At 44.2% G+C, this 23,736-nt stretch overlaps 2 protein-coding genes across 2 annotated transcripts in view; one reads left to right on the top strand and one right to left on the bottom strand.

Moving 5' to 3' along the window:
- Nucleotides 1-301: 301 nt before the first annotated feature.
- Nucleotides 302-20,734, top strand: LOC109888797 (indoleamine 2,3-dioxygenase 2). The gene is made up of 10 exons (XM_020479969.2): nt 302-529; nt 1,856-1,951; nt 2,649-2,768; nt 2,863-2,981; nt 3,184-3,198; nt 3,324-3,423; nt 3,645-3,762; nt 17,167-17,218; nt 18,367-18,515; nt 19,174-20,734. Exons 1-10 carry the CDS (start codon nt 431-433, stop codon nt 19,521-19,523), a joined length of 1,218 nt encoding a protein of 405 aa, XP_020335558.1. The 5' UTR covers nt 302-430; the 3' UTR covers nt 19,524-20,734.
- The window catches only part of LOC109888985 (inhibitory synaptic factor 2A-like), a 29,574-nt gene continuing 26,292 nt past the window's right edge, over nt 20,455-23,736 (bottom strand). Inside the window, exon 5 of the mRNA XM_020480130.2 lies at nt 20,455-23,616. The gene's annotated coding sequence lies outside the window, so the exon portion shown is untranslated. The remainder of the gene's footprint in view (nt 23,617-23,736) is intronic.

Raw genomic sequence — 23,736 nt, 5'->3', positions numbered from 1 at the left:
TTTTTATTGGGATTTTTTGCACCTGAAATAGGTGTGATACAGGAATGCAATGTAAACTGAATTGTGGCACATGGGCGTATGATTCAGATTTCTGTGAAACTTCATGATAAATACTAGTTTCTTTCTCAACAAAATCCAGTATGACAGGTTGTAAATTCAGGGAAATTTAAAAAACTTCCTAAACTCCCTAGCCCAGATTTGAGGAACTGCTTGGTTGTCACATGACATTGTCCACTACCTTCTATTATTGAACTTGACGACTGCAGAAACAATGATAAAAGGGATGTGTTCAATAATAAAGGGACAGAGATACAGTATAGCAAAACTAGCTCAGACACAGATCACTCACAGAGGCTGACATCCACGTGAAGCGATCATAACGTGTACACGAGACGAGATAGATAAGCATAGATACTGTACAGAACAGAGAATGGGAGACGGAGAGAGATTCCCCAGGTCAGCACTGCAGATTGACCTGGACTGTTTCTTCGTGTCTGAGGAGTTTGGATTCATCCTGGAGCAGCCAGCAGTAAGGCATCTTTTTCCAACTTTATATATGTACTTTGAGCTGAGCATAAAAACATTTCAAAATACTGCAATTACAGTTAACAGATAACTTTATAAATGGTGAGTCCTCAGGTTCATCTGTTGCCATTTTATTTATTACATTATTGGTTCATTTTCCTTTACATGCTGTTTCGTTTTCTGTTAAAACAAGCTAGACTCTGCTGCTCTTTACACATTTGATCTACTCACTAAGTCACCATTCAAATAATTTCCTGGTATTGTTTTGTGAATGTGAAAAGCAAAATTAAAGAACCTACGTCCACATTTAATATCAGTCTGTACTTCACAATAGAAAAAATTAGAAGTGTGGAATTACTTCTGTGTCAGTGACCTATAGTATTTCCTCCAGTAAGTCTTGATCCACAAATCCCATGTGCTACCATGATTTTAAACTCAGAAATATGTTTGCTTTGGTTAATGTTATATGGATACCTATTGATCTTTCTCACTCTAGCGTGCACTGAGCTGTGAGCCAATGGCAGTTGTTCTGTTCTGGTCTCTATTGACTTACACTGGAGACAGTGTGGTCAATGTCAACACTAGATCAATGAGACTTGAGGGACTAGATACAGTTCTACTCTCTACTTCAGATCATGCTTTTATCCCATCACACCATACTGCCATGTCTAGTTTCTTTCTAACCAAAATCCAGTATGACAATCAACATGTTGTAAATGTAGGGAAATTGAACTTCCTAAACTCCCTAGCCTAGATTTGAGGAACTGCTTGGTTGTCACATGACATTGTCCACTACCTTCTATTATTGAACTTGACGACTGCAGAAACAATGATAAAAGGGATGTGTTCGATAATAAAGGGACAGAGATACAGTATAGCAAAACAAGCTCAGACACAGATCACTCACAGAGGCTGACATCCACGTGAAGCGATCATAACGTGACAATGAGACTGGAGATAGATAAGCATAGATACTGTACAGAACAGCGAATGGGATGTTATATGGATACCTATTGATCTTTCTACCTCCAGCATGCACTGAGCTGTGAGGCAATGACAGTTGGTCTGTTCTGGTCTCTATTGACTTAGACTGGAGACAGTGTGCTCAATGTCAACACTAGATCAATGAGACTTGAGGGACTAGATACAGTTCTACTCTCTACTTTAGTGCATTCTTTTATCCCATCACCCCTCATTAACTTACAGTACGTTCCAATTTCAGACAGAAACATCATTTTTGCTTGAACCAACCATTTTCTTCTTTTGCGTATAGTGCACAGATAAAACAGTGTGCTGTCATATCTAGCTATATGACCTTTGCCCATTTCAGACAGACCTTCCAGATTACTACCGGGTATGGATGGGCTTGGCCAGCAACCTCACACCCCTCATCCAAACACATAAGCTGCGAGACCTGGTCAATGAGGTGAGAAACCACATGGACTGTATCTCAGTCAACAATAAAATACACTTGATTTAGGCTTCAGTACTGATGTGATTATGCATGTGTCTGGGCTTGTGATGTCCGTGCTGACGTGTGCAATGGTGGGAAAAGTACCCAATTGTCATACTTGAGTTATAGGTAAGATACTTTAAAAGAAAATGACTAAAGTCTAGAAGTATTTGGTTTTAAATGTATCAAAATTGAAAGTATAAATAATTTAACATTTGTTATATTAAGCAAACCAGACAGGTTTTTTTTTAACGGATAGCCATGGGCACAGTTCAACACTCAGACAAATTTCACAAACAAAGCATTTGTTTAGTGAGTCTGCCAGATCAGAGGCAGTGGGGAGGATATGGGATGTTCTCTTGATAAGTGCGTGAATTAGACAACTTTCCTGTCCTACTAAGCATTCAAAATGTAACGAGTACTTTTGGGTGTAAGGGAAAATGTAAGAGGTAAAAAGTACATTATTTTCATTAGGAATGTAGTGGAGTAAAAGTAAAAGTTGTCAAAAAATATAAATAGTAGAGTAAAGTACAGATTCCCCCAAAAACTACTTAAGTAGTACTTAAAAGTATTTATACTTAAGTATTTTACACCGCTGCGTGTGTGATTGTACCAGTGTTGCTGATAGACTCCATACTAACAGACTCATTGTTACCATTGTTGTAAACAGATGCCAGTGCTGAGTCCCCATCACCTAAAGGGCCACCGGGAGCTGAGGCTGGCTCACCTGGCCCTGGGCTTCATCACCATGGGGTATGTCTGGCAGGAGGGGCAACACCTGCCGGCCCAGGTAAAAATCAGCTCAGAGTGACCTTTAACCTCAGACATGAACACTGGAATCTGTCCCATTGATTGTTGGCATGTTCGGTGTTTGTGTTTATTAGACTCTCCCCAAATCCCTGGCTCTGCCCTACTGGCTGGTCTCCAAGAGACTCGGCCTGCCTCCCATCCTGACCTATGCAGACTCTGTTCTGGTCAACTGGAGACTCAAGGACCCTACAGGGTGAGCTGGGCCTTTGAGCCTTACACCCTGGTCTGTCACTATCCCTTACCTCTACCTACTTGACCACTTTCTTTCCAATTCTTACCAATATGCCACTACACCTATGTCCACAACCATTTGGTCTACTAACACGACAGGACTATGTACTGTTTATGAAACACATGCAATGTATTGACATTCTTTCTTACACTTGTTATTTCAGGGACATGGAAATTGGGTGAGTTTGACAGAACCACTGTCATGAGAATTACATCTCCTGTAAATTCCTGTTTTCGGTTCCATTTGGTTTCTATTTGATATTGTTGTGGTTTCCATGTGATATTCATGTGCATTTCAATACAGGAACTTGGAAACACTGTTCTCTTTTCCTGGGGGAGAAAGCTGTAAAGGGTTCTTCCTGGTCTCTCTTTTGGTGGAGAGGGCTGCTAGCTCAGGGATACAGGCAAGTCTCTATGTGTGTCTCTGTCTTTCTTTGTCTCTGTCTCTGTCTCTATCTATATACTGTGTCTCTCACACACTTCGCATCTCTCTGTCTCTCATTATAACCCTGTTTCTCCCTCTCTCTCTGTTTTTGTAATCTCTTTCTGTCTTTCGTGGTCTCTTTCGCTATGACCATTAAGGGGCTTTTGATTATGAGTCCTAATTGTCCTGAACTACGTCTAGGGGGCGTTTTCAGTGATGAATGCTGTGGTAACCTGTGACATCATCAGCATTCAGAAGGGCCTCTACAAAGTGGGCCAGTCTCTGAGGAAGATGAAGGAAATATTTGAGCTCATGCACAGTAAGTTACATCCTTACCTTATCCACAGTGAATCATATCCATACCCAGGTAGTATACAGTTGAAGTCGTAAGTTTACATACACCTTAGCCAAATACATTTAACTCCTTAGTGATCCCTTCGGCGCGCCAATCCCGTTAACGGGATTGATTTGACAACACCCAGTGAAATAACAGCGCCAAATTCAAAAACAGAAATACTCGATAATAATTCATGAATCATACAAGTGTTGTAAATCGGTTTAAAGATGAACTTCTTGTTAATCCAGCCACAGTGTCAAATTTCAAAAAAGCTTTACTGCGAAAGCAAACCATGCTATTATCTGAGGACAGCAACCCATGAAATAAACACATGAAAATCACATTACAACCCGCCAGCCGCGGCATAAAAGTCAGAAATAAAGATATATAATTCATGCCTTGCCTTTGAAGATCTTCTTCTGTTGGCACTCCAATATGTCCATTAATCATCACAAATGGTTCTTTTGTTTGAGAAATTCTGTTGTTATATCTCCAAAATGTCAATTTATTTGGCGCGTTTGATCCAGAAAAATACCAGTTCCAACTCGTGCAACATGACTACTAAGTATCGAATATAGTTACCTGTGAACTTGATCCAAACATTTCAAACAACTTTCCTAATCCAACTTCAGGTATTTTTAAACGGAAATAATCGATACAATTTAAGATGGGATAAACTGTGTTCAATAACGGACGAAAACAAAGTGGAGCGAGCTTTCAGGTCGCACGCGCCAACCACAACAGTACACTAGACTCGACCCTCGTTCTGAACAGCCCTACTTCTTCATTTCTCAAAGGAAAAACAACAACCAATTTCTAAAGACTGTTGACATCTAGTGGAAGCGAGAGGGACTGCAAGCAAGTGCCTTAGAAATCTAGATTCACATAGAAACCCATTGAAAAGAGAGTGACCTCAAAATATTTTCTGGATGGTTTGTCCTCTGTGATTTGCCTGCCAAATAAGTTCTGTTATGCCCACACACATAGAGTGTTTTCTATCCTAATCTACCAATCATATGCATATCCTAGCTTCTGGGCCTGAGTAGCAGTGAGTTTACTCTGGGCACACTTTTCACCCGGATGTGAAAATAGTGCCCCCTAGCCTTAAGAAGTTTTAAACTCAGTTTTTCGCAATTCCTTACATGTAATCCGATTAAACATGCTCTGTCTTAGGTCAGTTAGGATCAACACTTTATTTTAAGAATGTGAAATGTCAGAATAATAATAGAGAGAATTATTTATTTCAGCTTTTATTTCTTTCATCACATTCCCAGTGGGTCAGAAGTTTACATACACTCAATTAGTATCTGGTAGAATTGCCATTAAATTGTTTAACTTGGGTCAAACATTTTGAGTAGCCTTCCACAAGCTTCCCACAATAAGCTGGATGAATTTTGGCCCATTCCTCCTGACAGATCTAGTGTAACTGAGTCAGGTTTGTAGGCCTCCTTGAGCTTTGTGATGGCCACTCCAATACCTAGACTTTGTTGTCTTAAAGCCATTTTGCCACAACTTTGGAAATATGCTTCGGGTCATGGTCCATTTGGAAGACCCATTTGAGACCACGCTTTATCTTCCTGACTGATGTCTTGAGATATGTCCACATAATTGTCCGTCCTCATGATGCCATCTATTTTGTGAAGTGCACCAGTCCCTCCTGCAGCAAAACACCCCCACAACATGATTCTGCCACCCCTGTGCTTCATGGTTAGGATGGTGTTTGTTGGCTTGCAAACCTCTCCTTTTTTCCTCCAAACATAACGATGGTCATTATGGCCAAACAGTTCTATTTTTGCTTCATCAGACCAGAGGACATTTCTCCAAAAAGTACAATCTTTGTCCCCATGTGTAGTTGTAAACCGTAGTCTCTGTCTTCTTCCTTGCTGAGCGGCCTATCAGGTTATTGGACTTGATTTACTGTGGATGTAGATACTTTCTACCTGGTTCCTCCTGTATCTTCACAAGGTCCTTTGCTGTTGTTCTGGAATTGATTTTCACTTTTCGCACCAAAGTACGTTCATCTCTAGGAGACAGAACGCGTCTCCTTGCTGAGCGGTATGAAGGCTGCGTGGTCCTATTGTGTTTATACTTGCATACTATTGTTTGTACAGATGAACATGGTACCTTCAGGCGTTTGTAAATTGCTCCCAAGGATGAACCAGACTTGTGGAGGTCTACAATTTTTTCTGAGTTCTTGGCTGATTTCTTTTGATTGTCCCATGATATCAAGCAAAGAGGCACTGAGTTTGAATGTAGGCCTTGAAATACATCCACAGGTATACCTCCAACAAAAAATATGTCAATTAGCCTATCAGAAGCTTCTAATCCATTACATAATTTTCTGGAATTTTTCAAGCACAGTCAACTTAGTGTATGTAAATGTCTGACCCACTGGAATTGTGATACAGCGAATTATAAGTGAAATAATCTGTCTGTAAACAATTGTTGGAAAAATGACTGAATCAGATGTCCAAACCGACTTGCCAAAACTATAGTTTGTTAACAAGAAATTTGTGGGGTGGTTGAAAAACGAGTTTTAATGACTCCAACCTAAGTTTATGTAAACTTCCAACTTCAACTGTATAGTTTGTTGCGGGCTCAAGGGGGTGGGGTTTCACGAGCACCAAGTTAAATAACCAAACACGTGCACTAAGCACAACTAGAATACAAATGGGGTATTTTTAGGGAGATTTGCACACTGTGGGAAAGGGGGGAATTCAGCAACCAGTTCACAGTCCACAATCCGTTCTCATTGTCCGTTCCATTATCCAGGGGTAATCCTAAAACTCGGGTCCTCAGCCAAACCGGTTCGGTACACAGTGGGGGTAATCAGACAGTCCAGGTTCAACGGGTAATCACACAGATAATTCTCTCTTCTCACACTCTCCATAACACCCGTTTCCCTCTCAGTCCTCTCCCAGGTTGTGCAGCCCGCTTTCTCTTTTATCCCCAAGCACTCCATGGCTTAATGATCCACAGGCTTGCCTCGTTGGAGCAGGATGTCCATATAAGGCATGGGGGTGAAGCCAGCGGTCTGCAAGATATCTCCCTTCAATCACCACTCCCCCCCCCCATGAGGTGCGGTCCAGCTCCCTAGAGCATCCCTCCTGGTGAGGGCATCAGCATTTCCATGGGCTGCACCTGATCTGCGGACGACAGAGAAAGCAAAGGGCTGTAAGGATAGGAACCAGGGTGACCCGGGCATTACTGTCCGTATTCCGTGACATCCAAACCAGTGGTGCGTGGTCCGTTACGAGGGTGAAGTGACCTCCAAATAACTAATATTTCAGTATCTCCAGCGTCCACTTGAACGCTAGACATTCTTTCTCCACAGTGGAATATATTTATTCCTGTGGCAACAGCTTCCGGCTGATGTACACGACTGAGTGTTCCTCACCTTCTTGTAACTGTGATAGGACGGCACCCACCCCTGTTTCAGACGCATCGGTCTGTACCACCATTGGTTTGGAGAAGTCCGTGGTCACCAGCATTGGTCCAGAACACAGTGCTCCCTTTTGGTCCTGGAAGGCTTTCTCCATCTCCCCGGTCTACGTCAATTGGGCGGGCAGACGGCTCCTGGTCAGATCTGTCAGGGGGCTGGCTATGGAGGCAAAGTGGAAAATAATTATCTGGTAGTAACTAGTCAATCCCACAAACGTGCGTACCTGCTTCTTGGTGAGGGGGCGGGGCCAGTCCCGAATCCCCTCCACTTTCTTCACCTGGGGTTTGACACATCCCCTCCCGATTGTTTACCCCAGGTACTCAGCCTCCCGCAGGCCGAGCCGACATTTCATTGGATTAGCTGTTAGCCATTCCCCCATGAGACCTGCAATTGGGATTTGTCTCCCACTCGCTTCCATGAATCACAATATCATCGAGGCACCTCGGGAGCTAAGGGCACCTACCAATAACCCTTCGCCAGGTCGAGTGTGCTGATAAATCAGGTGGTCCCTAGCCGTTCGATTAGTTCATCAATTCAGGGCATGGGGTAGGCGTCGAACTTTGAGATTGAATTTACCTTTCTAAAATCATTAGAGAAGCGAAAGGTGCCGTCTGGCTTCGCCACCAACACTATGGAGCTGCACCACTCACTTTTCGACTCTTCGATAATATCAGATTCCAGCATTGTTTTTACCTTAGTCCTGATGGCCTTGCTCCTTGCTTCCGATATGCGGTAGGCTCTCAACTTCACCTTGTTCCCGGGTTCGGTGATGATGCTGTGCTGTACCAGATTGGTGTGTCCTGGTTAACTGGAGAACACATCCTGGTTCCGGCCGACAAACTCTGTCATCTCCTGCTGCTGTGCTTGGCTCAGCTGCTCCCCCAGTGGCATCTTCGCAGGCTTTGTCTCTGTGGTAGCCTTCTTTGGGGAAATAGAGTAGAGTACATCACGTGCATTCCATTTCTTTAATAAATTCACATGGTAAATCTGTGTCAGATGCCTACGTCCCGGCTGTCTGACCCTATAGTTGACTTCACCCACCTTCTCAAGGACTTCATACGGCCCGTTCCATCGGGCCAAAAACGTACATTCTGAGGTGGGGGCCAACAGCAACACTTTGTCTCCTGGCTGGAAGTCTCTTTGTTGTGCCCCTCTATTGTACACCCACGGTTGGGCCTCCAGCATGTGTTCCTGTACCAGGGGCCCCAGGGTTGCCATCCGGGCTTGGTCCACCATGGTTTGATGGGGCGACGTTTGCTTCTTTAGCCACGTCCAGCAGTCCTCGGGGTTGTCTCCCATACAGGGGTTCAATGGGAGAAAACCCTGTTGAAGCTTGGGGCTCTTCTCAGATCAAGAACATCAGGCAAGGTAGCAGCTGGTCCCAATTCTTTCCATCCGCCTCCATCACCTTCTTTAGCATCTGCTTCAGGGTTCGATTGAATCTTTCCATCGGTCTGTGGGTGATACACTGAGATGCGCAACTGGGTTATTTTCATTAGTTTGCAGAGGTCCTTCATGATTTGCGACATGAATGGGGTTCCCTGGTCAGTTAATATCTCGTCAGGGATGCCTACTCGGGAGAACAGCATGACTAGCTCATGTGCGATTCCCTTGTTGGCCATGGTGCAGAGGAGAATGGCTTCCGGGTACCTGGTGGCATAATCCAGAATCACCAGGATGTATTGGTACCCTTGGTTGCTCTTTGGTAGAGATCCCACCAGGCCTATTGCGATCCTGCTGAGAGGGACTGAAATAATGGGTAGTGAAATTAAGGGGCTGCAAAAGTGTGGTTTTGGCGCCACCTGCTGGCACTCCGGGCAACTTCGGCAGTAATCCTCCACTGCTCTCTTCACACCTGGCCAGTAAATGATTGCCTTGATCCGGTCTAAGGTCTTCTCCACCCCTAGGTGAGCCCCAAGAAGGTGGGAGTGCGCCAACTGCAGGGCAGATTGTACAAAGGGACTGGGCACCAACAACAACTCCATGAATTCGTCATTATTCTTCACCACCTGATACAGCAATTTCTTCTTTATAGAACAATGGGGGTAGGTGATCTGACTTACCCCCTCAATGGCCTTTCCATCCACCACAGTCACCTGCTGGAGAGCACTGGCCAGGTTGGGATCCTCCAATTGGGACGTGCTGAACTGGCCCACTAGAGAGGCGGGCTGTGGCGCCACCTCATGGTCCATCGGGAACAGGTCTTCCAGAGTCTGCCTCCAGTCTTGCTTCACCCCAGCCACCCTTTGAGAGGGGTTCTGTTGACTCCTGGTAGTCCACCTTCTGGAATCCACACATCCGGGCATCCCTCCTTCTGGTGTCCCTCCCACCTCTCCGGCTTCCTCCTCCCTTCTGGTTCTCTCTCACAGGCAGGTTTGGGATGACTCCCACTGACCTTGTGTGATGTCCCTTTGTGGTCGGTAGGTGGAGGAGTGTGGCAGGGTAGTCCTTGGTCTCACCGTGTATGCACATGATGGCCACGGTGTCAGTCAGGTTCGGGGACTTGGCAAAGTCAGGTCGGATCAGGGTCACCATACTCCCGGTGTCCGAAAGTGCAGTGGTGTCCTTTCTGTTGGCTCTTACCGGGGTGACAGGGGAAGGACCACTGTCCTCAGCCCAGCATTCCATCAGCAAGCCCCAGGGACGCCCAGTGGCTACCTCACTGGCTGAGGCCAAAGGCATCGGGACATCGCGGTTTGGACAGTTCCTGGCGATGTGTCCCCGCTCACCACACTCGTAGCATTTCCTGCTGTCCAGGTTCAGAAAGGGGCATTGTCTCTGGGAGCTGGCTGTTGGTGTCCTCCCATCCTTGGCAGGGGTCCCGGCATTTATTTATTTTTTTTTTTATATATTTTTTATTTTATTTTTATTTTTTATATATTTTTTATTATTTATTATTATTATTATGTTTTCTTCTTGGGCCTCTATAACTATATCTATTGTTTTTATTTTTGTTGTTGTTGTGTGATTTGGATTAATCCCCTCTACCACACGGAACCCCACTAATCTACTGACGGAACGCAAGAGGTAGCTAACAACAGACCTCCATCCTATGCTAGCTTGCTACCGATGCCCTGGCTAGCTGTCTAAATCACCAACCAACCTCTCCACTCACCAGACCCTTTTGATCACTCGACTAAGCATGCCTCTCCTTAATGTCAATATGTCTTGTCCATTTCTGTTCTGGTTAGTGTTTATTGGCTTATTTCACTGTAGAGCCTCTAGTCCTGCTCACTATACCTTATCCAACCTATTAGTTCCACCACCCACACATGCAATGACATCTCCTGGTTTCAACGATGTTTCTAGAGACAATATCTCTCTCTTCATCACTCAATACCTAGGTTTACCTCCACTGTATTCACATCCTACCATACATTTGTCTGTACATTATACCTTGATGCTATTTTATCGCCCCCAGAAACCTCCTTTTACTCTATGTTCCAGACGTTCTAGACGACCAATTCTCATAGCTTTTAGCCGTACCCTTATTCTACTCCTCCTATGTTCCTCTGGCGATGTAGAGGTGAATCCAGGCCCTGCAGTGCCTAGCTCCACTCCTATTCCCCAGGCGCTCTCTTTTGACGACTTCTGTAACCGTAATAGCCTTGGTTTCATGCATGTTAACATTAGAAGCCTCCTCCCTAAGTTTGTTCTATTCACTGCTTTAGCACACTCTGCCAACCCGGATGTTCTAGCTGTGTCTGAATCCTGGCTTAGGAAGACCACCAAAAACTCAGACATTTTAATTCCAAACTACAACATTTTCAGACAAGATAGAACTGCCAAAGGGGGCGGTGTTGCAATCTACTGCAAAGATAGCCTGCAGAGTTCTGTCCTACTATCCAGGTCTGTACCCAAACAATTTGAACTTCTACTTTTAAAAATCCACCTCTCTAAAAACAAGTCTCTCACCGTTGCCGCCTGCTATAGACCACCCTCTGCTCCCAGCTGTGCTCTGGACACCATATGTGAACTGATTGCCCCCCATCTATCTTCAGAGTTCGTGCTGCTAGGCGACCTAAACTGGAACATGCTTAACACCCCAGCCATCCTACAATCTAAACTTGATGCCCTCAATCTCACACAAATTATCAATGAACCTACCAGGTACCTCCCCAAAACCTTAAACACGGGCACCCTCATAGATATCATCCTAACCAACTTCCCCTCTAAATACACCTCTGCTGTCTTCAACCAAGATCTCAGCGATCACTGCCTCATTGCCTGCATCCGTAATGGGTCAGCGGTCAAACGACCTCCACTCATCACTGTAAAACGCTCCCTGAAACACTTCTGCGAGCAGGCCTTTCTAATCGACCTGGCCGGGGTATCCTGGAAGGATATTGATCTCATCCCGTCAGTAGAGGATGCCTGGATATTTAAAAAAAATGCCTTCCTAACCATCTTAAATAAACATGCCCCATTCAAGAAATTTAGAACCAGGAACAGATATAGCCCTTGGTTTTCCCCAGACCTGACTGCCCTTAACCAACACAAAAACATCCTATGGCGTTCTGCATTAGCATCGAACAGCCCCCGTGATATGCAGCTGTTCAGGGAAGCTAGAAATCATTATACACAGGCAGTTAGAAAAGCCAAGGCTAGCTTTTTCAAGCAGAAATTTGCTTCCTGCAACACTAACTCAAAAAAGTTATGGGACACTGTAAAGTCCATGGAGAATAAGAACACCTCCTCCCAGCTGCCCACTGCACTGAAGATAGGAAACACTGTCACCACTGATAAATCCACCATAATTGAGAATTTCAATAAGCATTTTTCTACGGCTGGCCATGCTTTCCACCTGGCTACTCCTACCCCGGACAACAGCACTGCACCCCCAACAGCAACTCGCCCAAGCCTTCCACATTTCTCCTTCTCCCAAATCCATTCAGCTGATGTTCTGAAAGAGCTGCAAAATCTGGACCCCTACAAATCAGCCGGGCTAGACAATCTGGACCCTTTCTTTCTAAAATTATCTGCCGAAATTGTTGTCACCCCTATTACTAGCCTGTTCAACCTCTCTTTCGTGTCGTCTGAGATTCCCAAAGATTGGAAAGCAGCTGCGGTCATCCCCCTCTTCAAAGGGGGGGACACTCTTGACCCAAACTGCTACAGACCTATATCTATCCTACCGTGCCTTTCTAAGGTCTTCGAAAGCCAAGTCAACAAACAGATTACCGACCATTTCGAATCTCACCATACCTTCTCTGCTATGCAATCTGGTTTCAGAGCTGGTCATGGGTGCACCTCAGCCACGCTCAAGGTCCTAAACGATATCTTAACCGCCATCGATAAGAAACATTACTGTGCAGCCGTATTCATTGATCTGGCCAAGGCTTTCGACTCTGTCAATCACCATATCCTCATCGGCAGACTCGACAGCCTTGGTTTCTCAAATGATTGCCTCGCCTGGTTCACCAACTACTTCTCTGATAGAGTTCAGTGTGTCAAATCGGAGGGTCTGCTGTCCGGACCTCTGGCAGTCTCTATGGGGGTGCCACAGGGTTCAATTCTTGGACCGACTCTCTTCTCTGTATACATCAATGAGGTCGCTCTTGCTGCTGGTGAGTCCCTGATCCACCTCTACGCAGACGACACCATTCTGTATACTTCCGGCCCTTCTCTGGACACTGTGTTAACAACCCTCCAGGCAAGCTTCAATGCCATACAACTCTCCTTCCGTGGCCTCCAATTGCTCTTGAATGCAAGTAAAACTAAATGCATGCTCTTCAACCGATCGCTGCCTGCACCTACCCGCCTGTCCAACATCACTACTCTGGACGGCTCTGACTTAGAATACGTGGACAACTACAAATACTTAGGTGTCTGGTTAGATTGTAAACTCTCCTTCCAGACCCATATCAAACATCTCCAATCCAAAGTTAAATCTAGAATTGGCTTCCTATTTCGCAACAAAGCATCCTTCACTCATGCTGCCAAACATACCCTTGTAAAACTGACCATCCTACCAATCCTCGACTTTGGCGATGTCATTTACAAAATAGCCTCCAATACCCTACTCAACAAATTGGATGCAGTCTATCACAGTGCAATCCGTTTTATCACCAAAGCCCCATATACTACCCACCATTGCGACCTGTACGCTCTCGTTGGCTGGCCCTCGCTTCATACTCGTCGCCAAACCCACTGGCTCCATGTCATCTACAAGACCCTGCTAGGTAAAGTCCCCCCTTATCTCAGCTCGCTGGTCACCATAGCATCTCCCACCTGTAGCACACGCTCCAGCAGGTATATCTCTCTAGTCACCCCCAAAACCAATTCTTTCTTTGGCCGCCTCTCCTTCCAGTTCTCTGCTGCCAATGACTGGAACGAACTACAAAAATCTCTGAAACTGGAAACACTTATCTCCCTCACTAGCTTTAAGCACCAACTGTCAGAGCAGCTCACAGATTACTGCACCTGTACATAGCCCACCTATAATTTAGCCCAAACAACTACCTCTTTCCCAACTGTATTTAATTTAAATTTATTTATTTATTTTGCTCCTTTGCACCCCATTATTTTTTTAATTTCTACTTTGCACATTCTTCCATTGCAAAACTACCATTCCAGTATTTTACTTGCTATATTGTATTTACTTTGCCATCTTGGCCTTTTTTGCCTTTACCTCCCTTCTCACCTCATTTGCTCACATTGTATATAGACTTGTTTATACTGCATTATTGACTGTATGTTTGTTTTTACTCCATGTGTAACTCTGTGTCGTTTTATCTGTCGAACTGCTTTGCTTTATCTTGGCCAGGTCGCAATTGTAAATGAGAACTTGTTCTCAACTTGCCTACCTGGTTAAATAAAGGTAAAATAAATAAATAAATAAATAAATGGTCCTCCGCCCTTTTCGGCTCCTTTGGGTGAGTGGAGAGTTCAGCCTTCCATGGTTGTCCACTGCACAGAACCTTGAAAGCCATCTGTTGACCTTCCGCCAGTTCCACCAGCTGATCTGCGCTCTGCGGGTTAGCTTGGCTTGCTAACCTTTTAGCTTCGAACGGGAGAGAGTGTAGAAATGTATCTATGACCACTTACTCAATGGCCGTGAGCGTCAGTGTTTCAGTAGTTAGCCAGCTATTGGCCAGCCTAATTAGATCATGCATTTGTGACCGGGGGGAGGCTGAGGCATCATATGCCCAATGATGGAATCTATGTGCCCTGCTAATCAGGGTGTAACCATACTGGCGCAGGATTTCCTTGTTCAGCTCCTCGTAATGCATCTCCTGGTCAGTCGTCAGATCCTGATAGGTTTTCTGTGCAGTGCCTGACAGGAAGGGTGCTAGGCTTACCCTATGCTCATGGGACCATTTTTCCCTAGCCGCCATCCTCTCGAAGGCTTGGAGGTAAGGCTCGATGCTCTCTGCCTCTGTCAGCCTCAGTATAAACCTACTGGGTATGGAACAAGAGACTGCTGCGCCTGCAGCCACGCTGGCCTGGGTGGCTGTCAGCTGCTTGAGTTGAGCTTGCAGGAGAGCGGTCTGCTGACGCTGTTCCTCCAGCAGCTCCCGATGCTTCCATTGTGCTACATGTCTGTTTAGTTATTGAGCTTGGTTCAAATCAAATCAAAAAATCAAATCAAAGTTTATTTGTCACGTGCGCTGAATACAACAGGTGTAGACCTTACAGTGAAATGCTTACATACATGCTCTAACCAATAGTGCAAAAACAATGTTAGATGAACAACAGGTAGAAAAGAAAGAAAAGAAAATAAAGAAAGAAAGAAAGAAATAAAAACAACAGCAAAAAGACAGGCTATATACAGTAGCGAGGCTATAAAAGTAGTGTGGCTACATACAGACACTGGTTAGTCAGGCTGATTGAGGTAGTATGTACATGTAGATATGGTTAAATTGACTATTCATATATGATGAACAGAGAGTAGCAGTAGCGTAAAAGAGAGGTTGGTGTGTGGTGGGTGGCGGGACACAATGCAGATAGCCCGGTTAGCCAATGTGTGGGAGCACTGGTTGGTCGGCCCAATTGAGGTAGTATGTACATGAATGTATAGTTAAAGTGACTACGCATATATGATAAAACAGCTGATGCTCTCATGCATGCCTCAGTGTTGCTTGCCTCGATGCAAGCATAGAAGTGATTTAGCTCGTCTGGTAGGCTCGTGTCACTGGGCAGCTCACAGCTGTGCTTCCCTTTGTAGTCTGTAATAGTTTGCAAGCTCTGCCACATAAGATGAGCATCGGAACCGGTGTAGTAAGATCCAATCTTAGCCCTGTATTGATGCTTTGCCTGTTTGATGGTTCGTCGCAGGGCATAGCAGGATTTCTTGTCAGCTTCCGGGTTAGAGTCCCGCACCTTGAAAGAGGCAGCTCTACCCTTTAGCTCAGTGCCAATGTTGCCTGTAATCCATGGCTTCTGGTTGGGGTATATACGTACAGTCACTGTGGGAACGACGTCCTCGATGCACTTATTGGTAAAGCCAGTGACTGATGTGGTGTACTCCTCAATGCCATCGGAAGAATCCCGGAACATGTTCCAGTCTGTGATAGAAAAACAGTCCTGTAGTTTAGCATCTGCTTCGTCTGACCACTTTTTTATAGACCGAGTCACTGGTGCTTCCTGCTTTAATTTAGCTTGTAAGCAGGAATCAGGAGGATAGAGTTGTGGTCGGATTTACCAAATGAGGGCGAGGGAGAGCTTTGTACGTGTCTCTGTGTGTGGAGTACAGGTGATCTAGAATTGTTTTCCATCTGGTTGCGCATTTGACATGTTGATAGAAATTAGGTAAAACTGATTTAAATTCCCTGCATTAATGTCTCCGGCCACTAGGGGAGCCACCTCTGGGTGAGTGGTTTCCTGTTAGGATATTTCCTTATACAGCTGACTGAGTGCTGTCTTAGTGCCAGCATCTGTCTGTGGTGGTAAATAAACTCTAGGAAAGTAGTGTGGCCTGCAATTTTATCACAATATACTTTACTTCAGGCCAGCAAAATCTAGAGACTTCCTTAGATTTCATGCACCCCCCCCCCCCCCATGTCGTCATTCAGCCACGATTCCGTGAAACATAGGATATTACAGTTTTTGATATTCATGATTGTACCTCATCTATTTTATTGTCCAATGACTGCAAGTTGGCGAGTAGTATTGACGGTAACGGCAGCTTTCCCAGTCTCCTTCTCAGGGCCCTGACCAGGCATCCGGGTCTTTGTCCTCTGTACCTGCATCACTTCCTCTTGCAAATAACGGCGATGTCAGTCCTGTGGGGTGTTTGGAGAATATCTTGTGCGTCGTCTTGTTGTAGAAAAAATCTTTGTCTAATCCGAGGTGAGTCATCGCTGTCCTGATATTCAGAAGCTCTTTTTTGACGTAAAACTGCTGCCATTTCTTCCGGCATTATTTTAGTTCATGGTTTGCTTTACCCGCATTCTCCACCACATGTAGCAGGCTCAAGGGGGTGGGGTTTCCACATCACCATGTTCAATAACCAAACACGCACACAAAGCACAACTAGAATTCAAATGGGATATTTATAAGGGAAATTTGCACACTGTGGGAAAGGGGGAATTCAGCAACCAGTTCACAGTCCACAATCCGTTCTCGTTGTCCGTTTCATTCCTAAAACTCGGGTCCTCAGCCAAACCGGTTCGGTACACAGTGGAGGTGATCAGACAGTCCAGGTTCATCGGGTAATCACACAGATAATTCTCTCTTCCCACACTCTCCATAACACACGTTTCCCTCTCAGTCCTCTCCCAGGTTGTGCAGCCCGTTTCCTCTTTTATCCCCAAGCACTCCATGGCCTAATGACCCACAGGCTTGCCTCGTAGGGGCAGGAAGTCCATATAAGGCTTGAGAGTGGAGCCGGCGGGCTGCAAGATATCTCCCTTCAATCACCACTCCCCTCACCTCTCCCTGCCATCTGTCACAATATATATATTGTGCAAATGATTGGAATATTGAAATATTTCTGTTTTCAGGGCATGTGGACCCCACTGCATTCCATGGAACTCTGAGAATCTTCTTCTCAGGGTAATGTATGATACAATCCATACATATCCAAGCCATTTAATTATCAACTAAATGTATTCAACTTATTAGACATTTGATTAATTTGCCCAAGTTAATCATAAGACATTAACAAAACGCATCAGTGATTTATATTTTCAACTTTCTGAAGAGGCAATGTGGGAATGCCCCTGTCTGTGTGCACGTTTGTAGCACTTTGTTTAGCAGTTAGCAAAGATGCTAATGCTAACCATCTTTTGGTAGATGGAAAGGCTTTTCAAAATGCCTTTTCAATTAAATGGTAATTACAGAATTATATCATTATTTGCTGTAATCCAGTGATGATTTGTTTAGCAAACTCTGAAATCACATGTGTGCTACAGAAACACTGCTATTCAAACAAGTCTCTTGTTGGTGCACACTTGAATGAAAGAGCCTCTATGCTGAGCATACAAAACATTAGGGACACCTAAGAACAGCCTCAATTCGTCAGAGCATGGACTACAATGTGACAAAAACGTTCCACAGGGATGCTGGCCCATGTTTACTCCAATGCTTCCCACAGTTGTGTCAAGTTGGCTGGATGTCCTTTGGGTGGTGGACCATTCTTGATACACACGGGAAACTGTTGAGCGTAAAAAACCTAGCAACATTGCAGTTCTTGACACACTCAAAACGGTGCTCCTGGCACCTACTACCACACCCCGTTCAAAGGCAGTTTGGACGGTTTCACCCTCTGAATGGGACACATACACAATCCATGTCTCAAGGCTTTGAATGTCGTGTATTTAAGGTGACATCAACAAAGGATCATAGTTTTCACCTGGGTTCACCTGGTCAGTCGATGTCATGGAAAGAGCAGGTTTCCCTAATGTTTTGTACACTCAATGTATATTCTACACCCAAAAAAGATTTTTCTCAAAAGTGGTCTCCTCATGTGGTTTATGCATTGTTGTGGACTTAAAACATACAATTGTGTTGTTTTTCTTTAAAAAAGTGTGATTTTGAGAGAGAAAACCTGAAAAAAATTGAAATAATTCTGAAACGTGGAAAAACAAAATGGAGAAAACAGAATTTGGCAAAAAATAAAACTGATTTTATACATTATACATTATGTACCCCATTCTGTGCTGTAATAGTTTCATGCATAACCCTGTATTGTGCTTTCGTAGATGGAGGGATAACCCCATGCTTCCAGGAGGGCTGTTGTATGAGGGTATAGTTGAGGAGCCGATGATGCTGTCAGGAGGAAGTGCTGCCCAGAGTTCCTCCATTCAGTGCTTTGATGCGCTACTGGGCATCTGTCATGACGACCATGCAGGTATAACCCCATTCTGACCCCATAAGGCTCTGTTTCTGAATACAATTCCAAGTGAATTTCCAGTAATATTTCAATTTGGGTTTGTCGTGGAAAATTACATAATTAGTCATGCTATCCCATGATTTATTGCTTAATTAAAGAATAGTCTCTTATTATATGCTAGTGTTTTTCCTAACCTGATACACACTTGTCTTGGTGTGACTTCGTCATAAGACTGGGTTTACAGCTTAGGGGTATTTGTGTGCAACCGCAGCATGTGAAATCCTGTAGGTTTACTATCTACAGAAAGTCACATATATGGAACCTTGCAGAAAGGAGTACAATAGAGTGTTTGTTGATGTGAACGCAGTTAGACGGTTGAGCCCTCTGGCTATCAACCTTGTGCTATCTTAAGTTTACCTAGACAACGAATTACCTTTTACACACTATCTGCTGACTGCCACGTATACAGAAAGGGGTTGTATGTATTTTCTCTTTAAAAGCATTGATCCGGCACTATTCATTGAGCTTTTCAACTATGCACTGTTGAGTGGGTAGTTGATTCTCCATTTTTGCAGATCTTATGATAGTGTTGTTTGAAAGAATCCCTTCTGATCTCACCTTTCCCCTCTCCTCATTTTTCCTCAATTGTTCCCCCTCTCCATCTCTCCATGTACAGCATCTTTCCTGAAGCGCATGCGGGAGTACATGCTCCCCTCCCACCGCCAGCTGATAGAGACTCTGTCTGGCTGTCCCCCTCTACGTGACTTTATCCTCTCCTGCTCCAGCCCTTCTCTCTGCGTCAATTATGACTCCTGTGTGTCTGCCCTGGTGAACCTGCGGAGTTATCACCTCTCCGCCGTGACCCGATACATCACTGTACCTGGTCACCGGGCCCGTGCCATGCGTTGTCCACTCAACGGCGTAGGCTCAGCGTTGGATGAAACCGGCACCGGAGGCTCCAGCCCACTGCCCTTCCTGAAGAGCATCCGTGATGCCACTCAGAGAGCACTGATCTCACAGACCTGACTCACATCACAGAGTCAACGCTGATATAGATCACTATCGTTTGGTTACTTATACAGCATATGTTCCATCAACATGGTGTTGTATCAAACTGTCGCTGCTCTGCAATTCACATAGTATACCATAGAATCATTTCAGCACACCTTTCATCATTGTATTGGTTGTATATACAGTATATATCATTATGCTTTAATATATTTTCTCTTGCTGTGGCAAACACTACATAATTATAGTAAATATTACTCAAACTTGTTGAAAATTAGGTTCTGGCGAGGGCCTGCCCACTTCCAACACTGCCTAGTGCATTTTAGTTTGATGATCTATTTGACTAGGAATAACCAAGAGAATGATGTAGAGCACGGCTGTCATACTCATTCCATGGAGGGCCGAGCAACTGCAGATTTTTTTTCTTGTTTCAATTAAGACATAGACAACCAGGTGAGGGTAGTTCCTTACTAATTAGTGACCTTAATTCATCAATCAAGTACAAGGGAGTAGCGAAAACCCGCAGACACTCGGCCCTCTGCCGAATGAGCTTGACACGTGATGTAGAGCTATCAACTAAGCCATCACAGCTAAATGCTTTATATGCCATTTGTTTATGACCTAACAACACAACTTTATGGTTGTGGAAAATGTACATCCCAATCGACATACTAACATAAAAGACATACAGATGTAGGATCTTCATTTGAGCCAGTTTCCTTCAGCAGGAAAATAATCCTGCAAGCAACAGGAAATGTGAATTATTATGTGGAATACATTTTTGATGAAGTTGATACAATTTTCTTTCGGGTGAATCAAGTCTGACATTTAAAGTGGAAATTACAAACTTTAGAATTCTTTCAACTTTGCATTTCCTGCTGTGCATAAAAATTCTCAGCAACAAATATAGTGATCAAATGAAGATCCTACATCTGTATACGGTATATAGAAATCTTAAAACATTGATGCTTAGGTGATAGTGGTGGTTTCTGTGATAGGTATTGAATTGTAAAACAGTTTACCTTGTAAGCTTCATTGTGGAACTCCAACTCTGCCCAAAGTACATCTTAAACCCACCAGCAGTTATTTGAATCATGGTTTAAAGGATTATATGCTTGAGAAGGAACCCTCAGTCATGAAGTGTGATGTTGGTTGGCTTACAGTAGATAAACCACATGGTCTTACCAGCCATGCTTTTGTATGGGGTCTCAAATGGCCCAAAAAAATGATGGTTGTTCACTGATGTCTTTTATGGTTATCTGTCTGTAGTAGTGGCCACAGTACTGGGTCGGGTTGGTAAAAGGGATTGAAAGTGGATGGTCCTGTGATGTGCACAGCACACTTAACATGAAAGTACCTGGCGGATGCCATAGCAAATCCTTCACTGATGTGGTAAACTGCAGTAGGCTACATGCCTCAGCATTGCCTCACATTTCAACTTGAAACATCAGTATGCAGTTTGAGAGGGCTCGCTTGTCAAGTAGCTTTTATGACTAGATATCCCAATAGTGGATAGAGTAAGTATGGGTAGAAATGCCATCATCGCCTGGCTTTAACCACCATGGGGATGTGGATAATGAGAAGGCCCTTACATTGTTCTATAAAGGGAGATTTTCTATTCCATCAAATTCTTCCTGGAAAGTTGACACGTACAAAAGCACAGTTAAACTCATACACTATAAATATCCTTAGGGAGCTGAACCACTTAGCTCCTTAGGGACCTGAACCACTTAGCTCCTTAGGGACCTGAACCACTTAGCTCCTTAGGGACCTGAACCACTTAGCTCCTTAGGGACCTGAACCACTTAGCTCCTTAGGGACCTGAACCACTTAGCTCCTTAGGGAGCTGAACCACTTAGCTCCTTAGGGACCTGAACCACTTAGCTCCTTAGGGACCTGAACCACTTAGCTCCTTAGGGAGCTGAACCACTTAGCTCCTTAGGGACCTGAACCACTTAGCTCCTTAGGGACCTGAACCACTTAGCTCCTTAGGGACCTGAACCACTTAGCTCCTTAGGGACCTGAACCACTTAGCTCCTTAGGGACCTGAACCACTTAGCTCCTTAGGGACCTGAACCACTTAGCTCCTTAGGGACCTGAACCACTTAGCTCCTTAGGGACCTGAACCACTTAGCTCCTTAGGGACCTGAACCACTTAGCTCCTTAGGGACCTGAACCACTTAGCTCCTTAGGGACCTGAACCACTTAGCTCCTTAGGGAGCTGAGCCACTGAGCTTGCATCAATTATCCAACCTGTTTCACCATAGTAACCATGGTTTCACTGCCGGAAGTGAGGGATGAAGCAATATAGGGAGGGAGGTAGAGAGAGGGAAATTACACCCTTGAATTCAGGTGTCCAAGCAGACAGTATCTTGGCAGCAGGTGGCAGGCAGGAAACTGTCAAACCTCAGGGCACACCAGTAGTGTCCCTGCCAGAGAGTGGGCCAATCACATTTAGAGAAAGAGAGGGCGAAAGAGTTCTGAGAGTGACTGGGCAGACCTCTACACAATCCTACACTGCAGCTGAGCCCTGGTCATGCTACAAGTCTTTCTCCACAAGACAGGGAAGAGAGCATAGATTAAGACATGTACTGTACCATGTTGATGTACCTACCGGTTCTCAGACGGTCCAACTTTTTACATTCCATCAACATTGCTTTGTATCAAACTGTCGCTTCCCTGCAATTCACACAGTATACCACAGAATAATTTCAGCACACCTCTCATAATTATATTGGTTTTTATTGAAAATGCATTTTGTGTGAGGTAAAAACAGTACAAAATGCATAATATTGCACATGATCAATGAATTGCACTTCCTTAAGGTATCGCTATGTGTCTGTCTTTCAGTATGCTACTGCAGAATAATGAAAGACTTGGTAACCCAGTCGACAAGAACAGATGTGTGATTGAATCACATGATGTCTGTGTGACATTTTTTATGTGTGATTGAAATGATTGTCCATAAACTAATGGTGCAGTAAGTGTATAGTTTTCGTGGCTACATCAACTGAATCTCTCTGCTACCAAAGTCACTATTTATCACTGGTCTAGAAATATAAAGATTGCAAGTTCAGTGCATGGATTGCTTCTCCTGGGTGGTGAGTTGATTTCACCCCTAACGTAATCATATAGGAGATGGTAATCAAAGGCGTTTGGTGCTGATCAGTGTTAATCAATCAATTGCAGAATTATAGCATCATGTGAATGACCATGTGGTCTGTGATGAGGATCAATTAAGCCAAGTGTGTTAGAATGTGAAATACATATCGCAGAGAGAATAGTGATGAATTTCATAATGTCTTTACAGTACATTTCCTTGCTGTGGGTGAGAATAAGCTAGTGCGATGTTAGCCAGTACGTAAGTTAAAGACACGGAAAGCTTTATGCATGTGACATGATAAAGAAGTTGCAAAATATGCTTACTTTTTCAACTTATATTTAAGAAAAGCATTTAAGGTATTTAAAACAAAAGTATACTGCAGGTTGAATAACACAGTAATAAAACATATCAATAAACTTTAATATGTTCAAAATAAGTCCATTTTTTTCTATTTCTGAACACTGAGGGATTAGAACAGCTTCGAGGAGAACTATAACTTGGATTACATCCTGTTTCTAAAAGACAACGCAGTCTAGGATCTCAGATACCTCAATCATTCTTAACATACTCCTGAAGTGTGTGTCTGTGTGCAGACAGAGAGAGAGACAGAGAGAGAGAGAGAGAGAGAGAGAGAGAGAGAGAGAGAATGAGGGAGAGAGAGATGGAAGAGAGAGAGAGCGAGAGAGATGGGAGAGAGAGACAGAGCGAGGGAGAGAGAGAGATGGAAGAGAAGGAGAGAGGGGGGAGAGAGAGAGAGGGGGGAAAGAGAGACAGAGAGAGAGACTGGGAGACAGAGATTGGGTTTTCTCAAGACTGGAGAGAAGGGGCAAGAAGGGTTCATGTAGAGTTGGTTCACTAATATACTGTAATGTACTGTATATAACTTCTTCTTCCATCTCAGTCTCCAAATGTTTGTGCTGTGCCGACAGGCTGATGTACGGTTAAAGTAGCTTTGTAGAGAAACAGGCCTTCCACATGATGACTCCTCTTCTACTCAAGCAGAGGTCTCTGGGGAAAGAGACCAAAAAGGTGTGCCATTGGAATTCATAAATAAAAAAGTGAGAGAAGCATTTGCCCAGTAAATAAATAACATCCGTCTTCATATTGTAGGCTACATCTCAAGACGAC

Source organism: Oncorhynchus kisutch, linkage group LG4 (assembly GCF_002021735.2).
Source record: "Oncorhynchus kisutch isolate 150728-3 linkage group LG4, Okis_V2, whole genome shotgun sequence".
Classification (NCBI taxonomy): Eukaryota; Metazoa; Chordata; class Actinopteri; order Salmoniformes; family Salmonidae; genus Oncorhynchus; species Oncorhynchus kisutch.
This window is presented reverse-complemented; position numbering and strand designations above follow the sequence as displayed.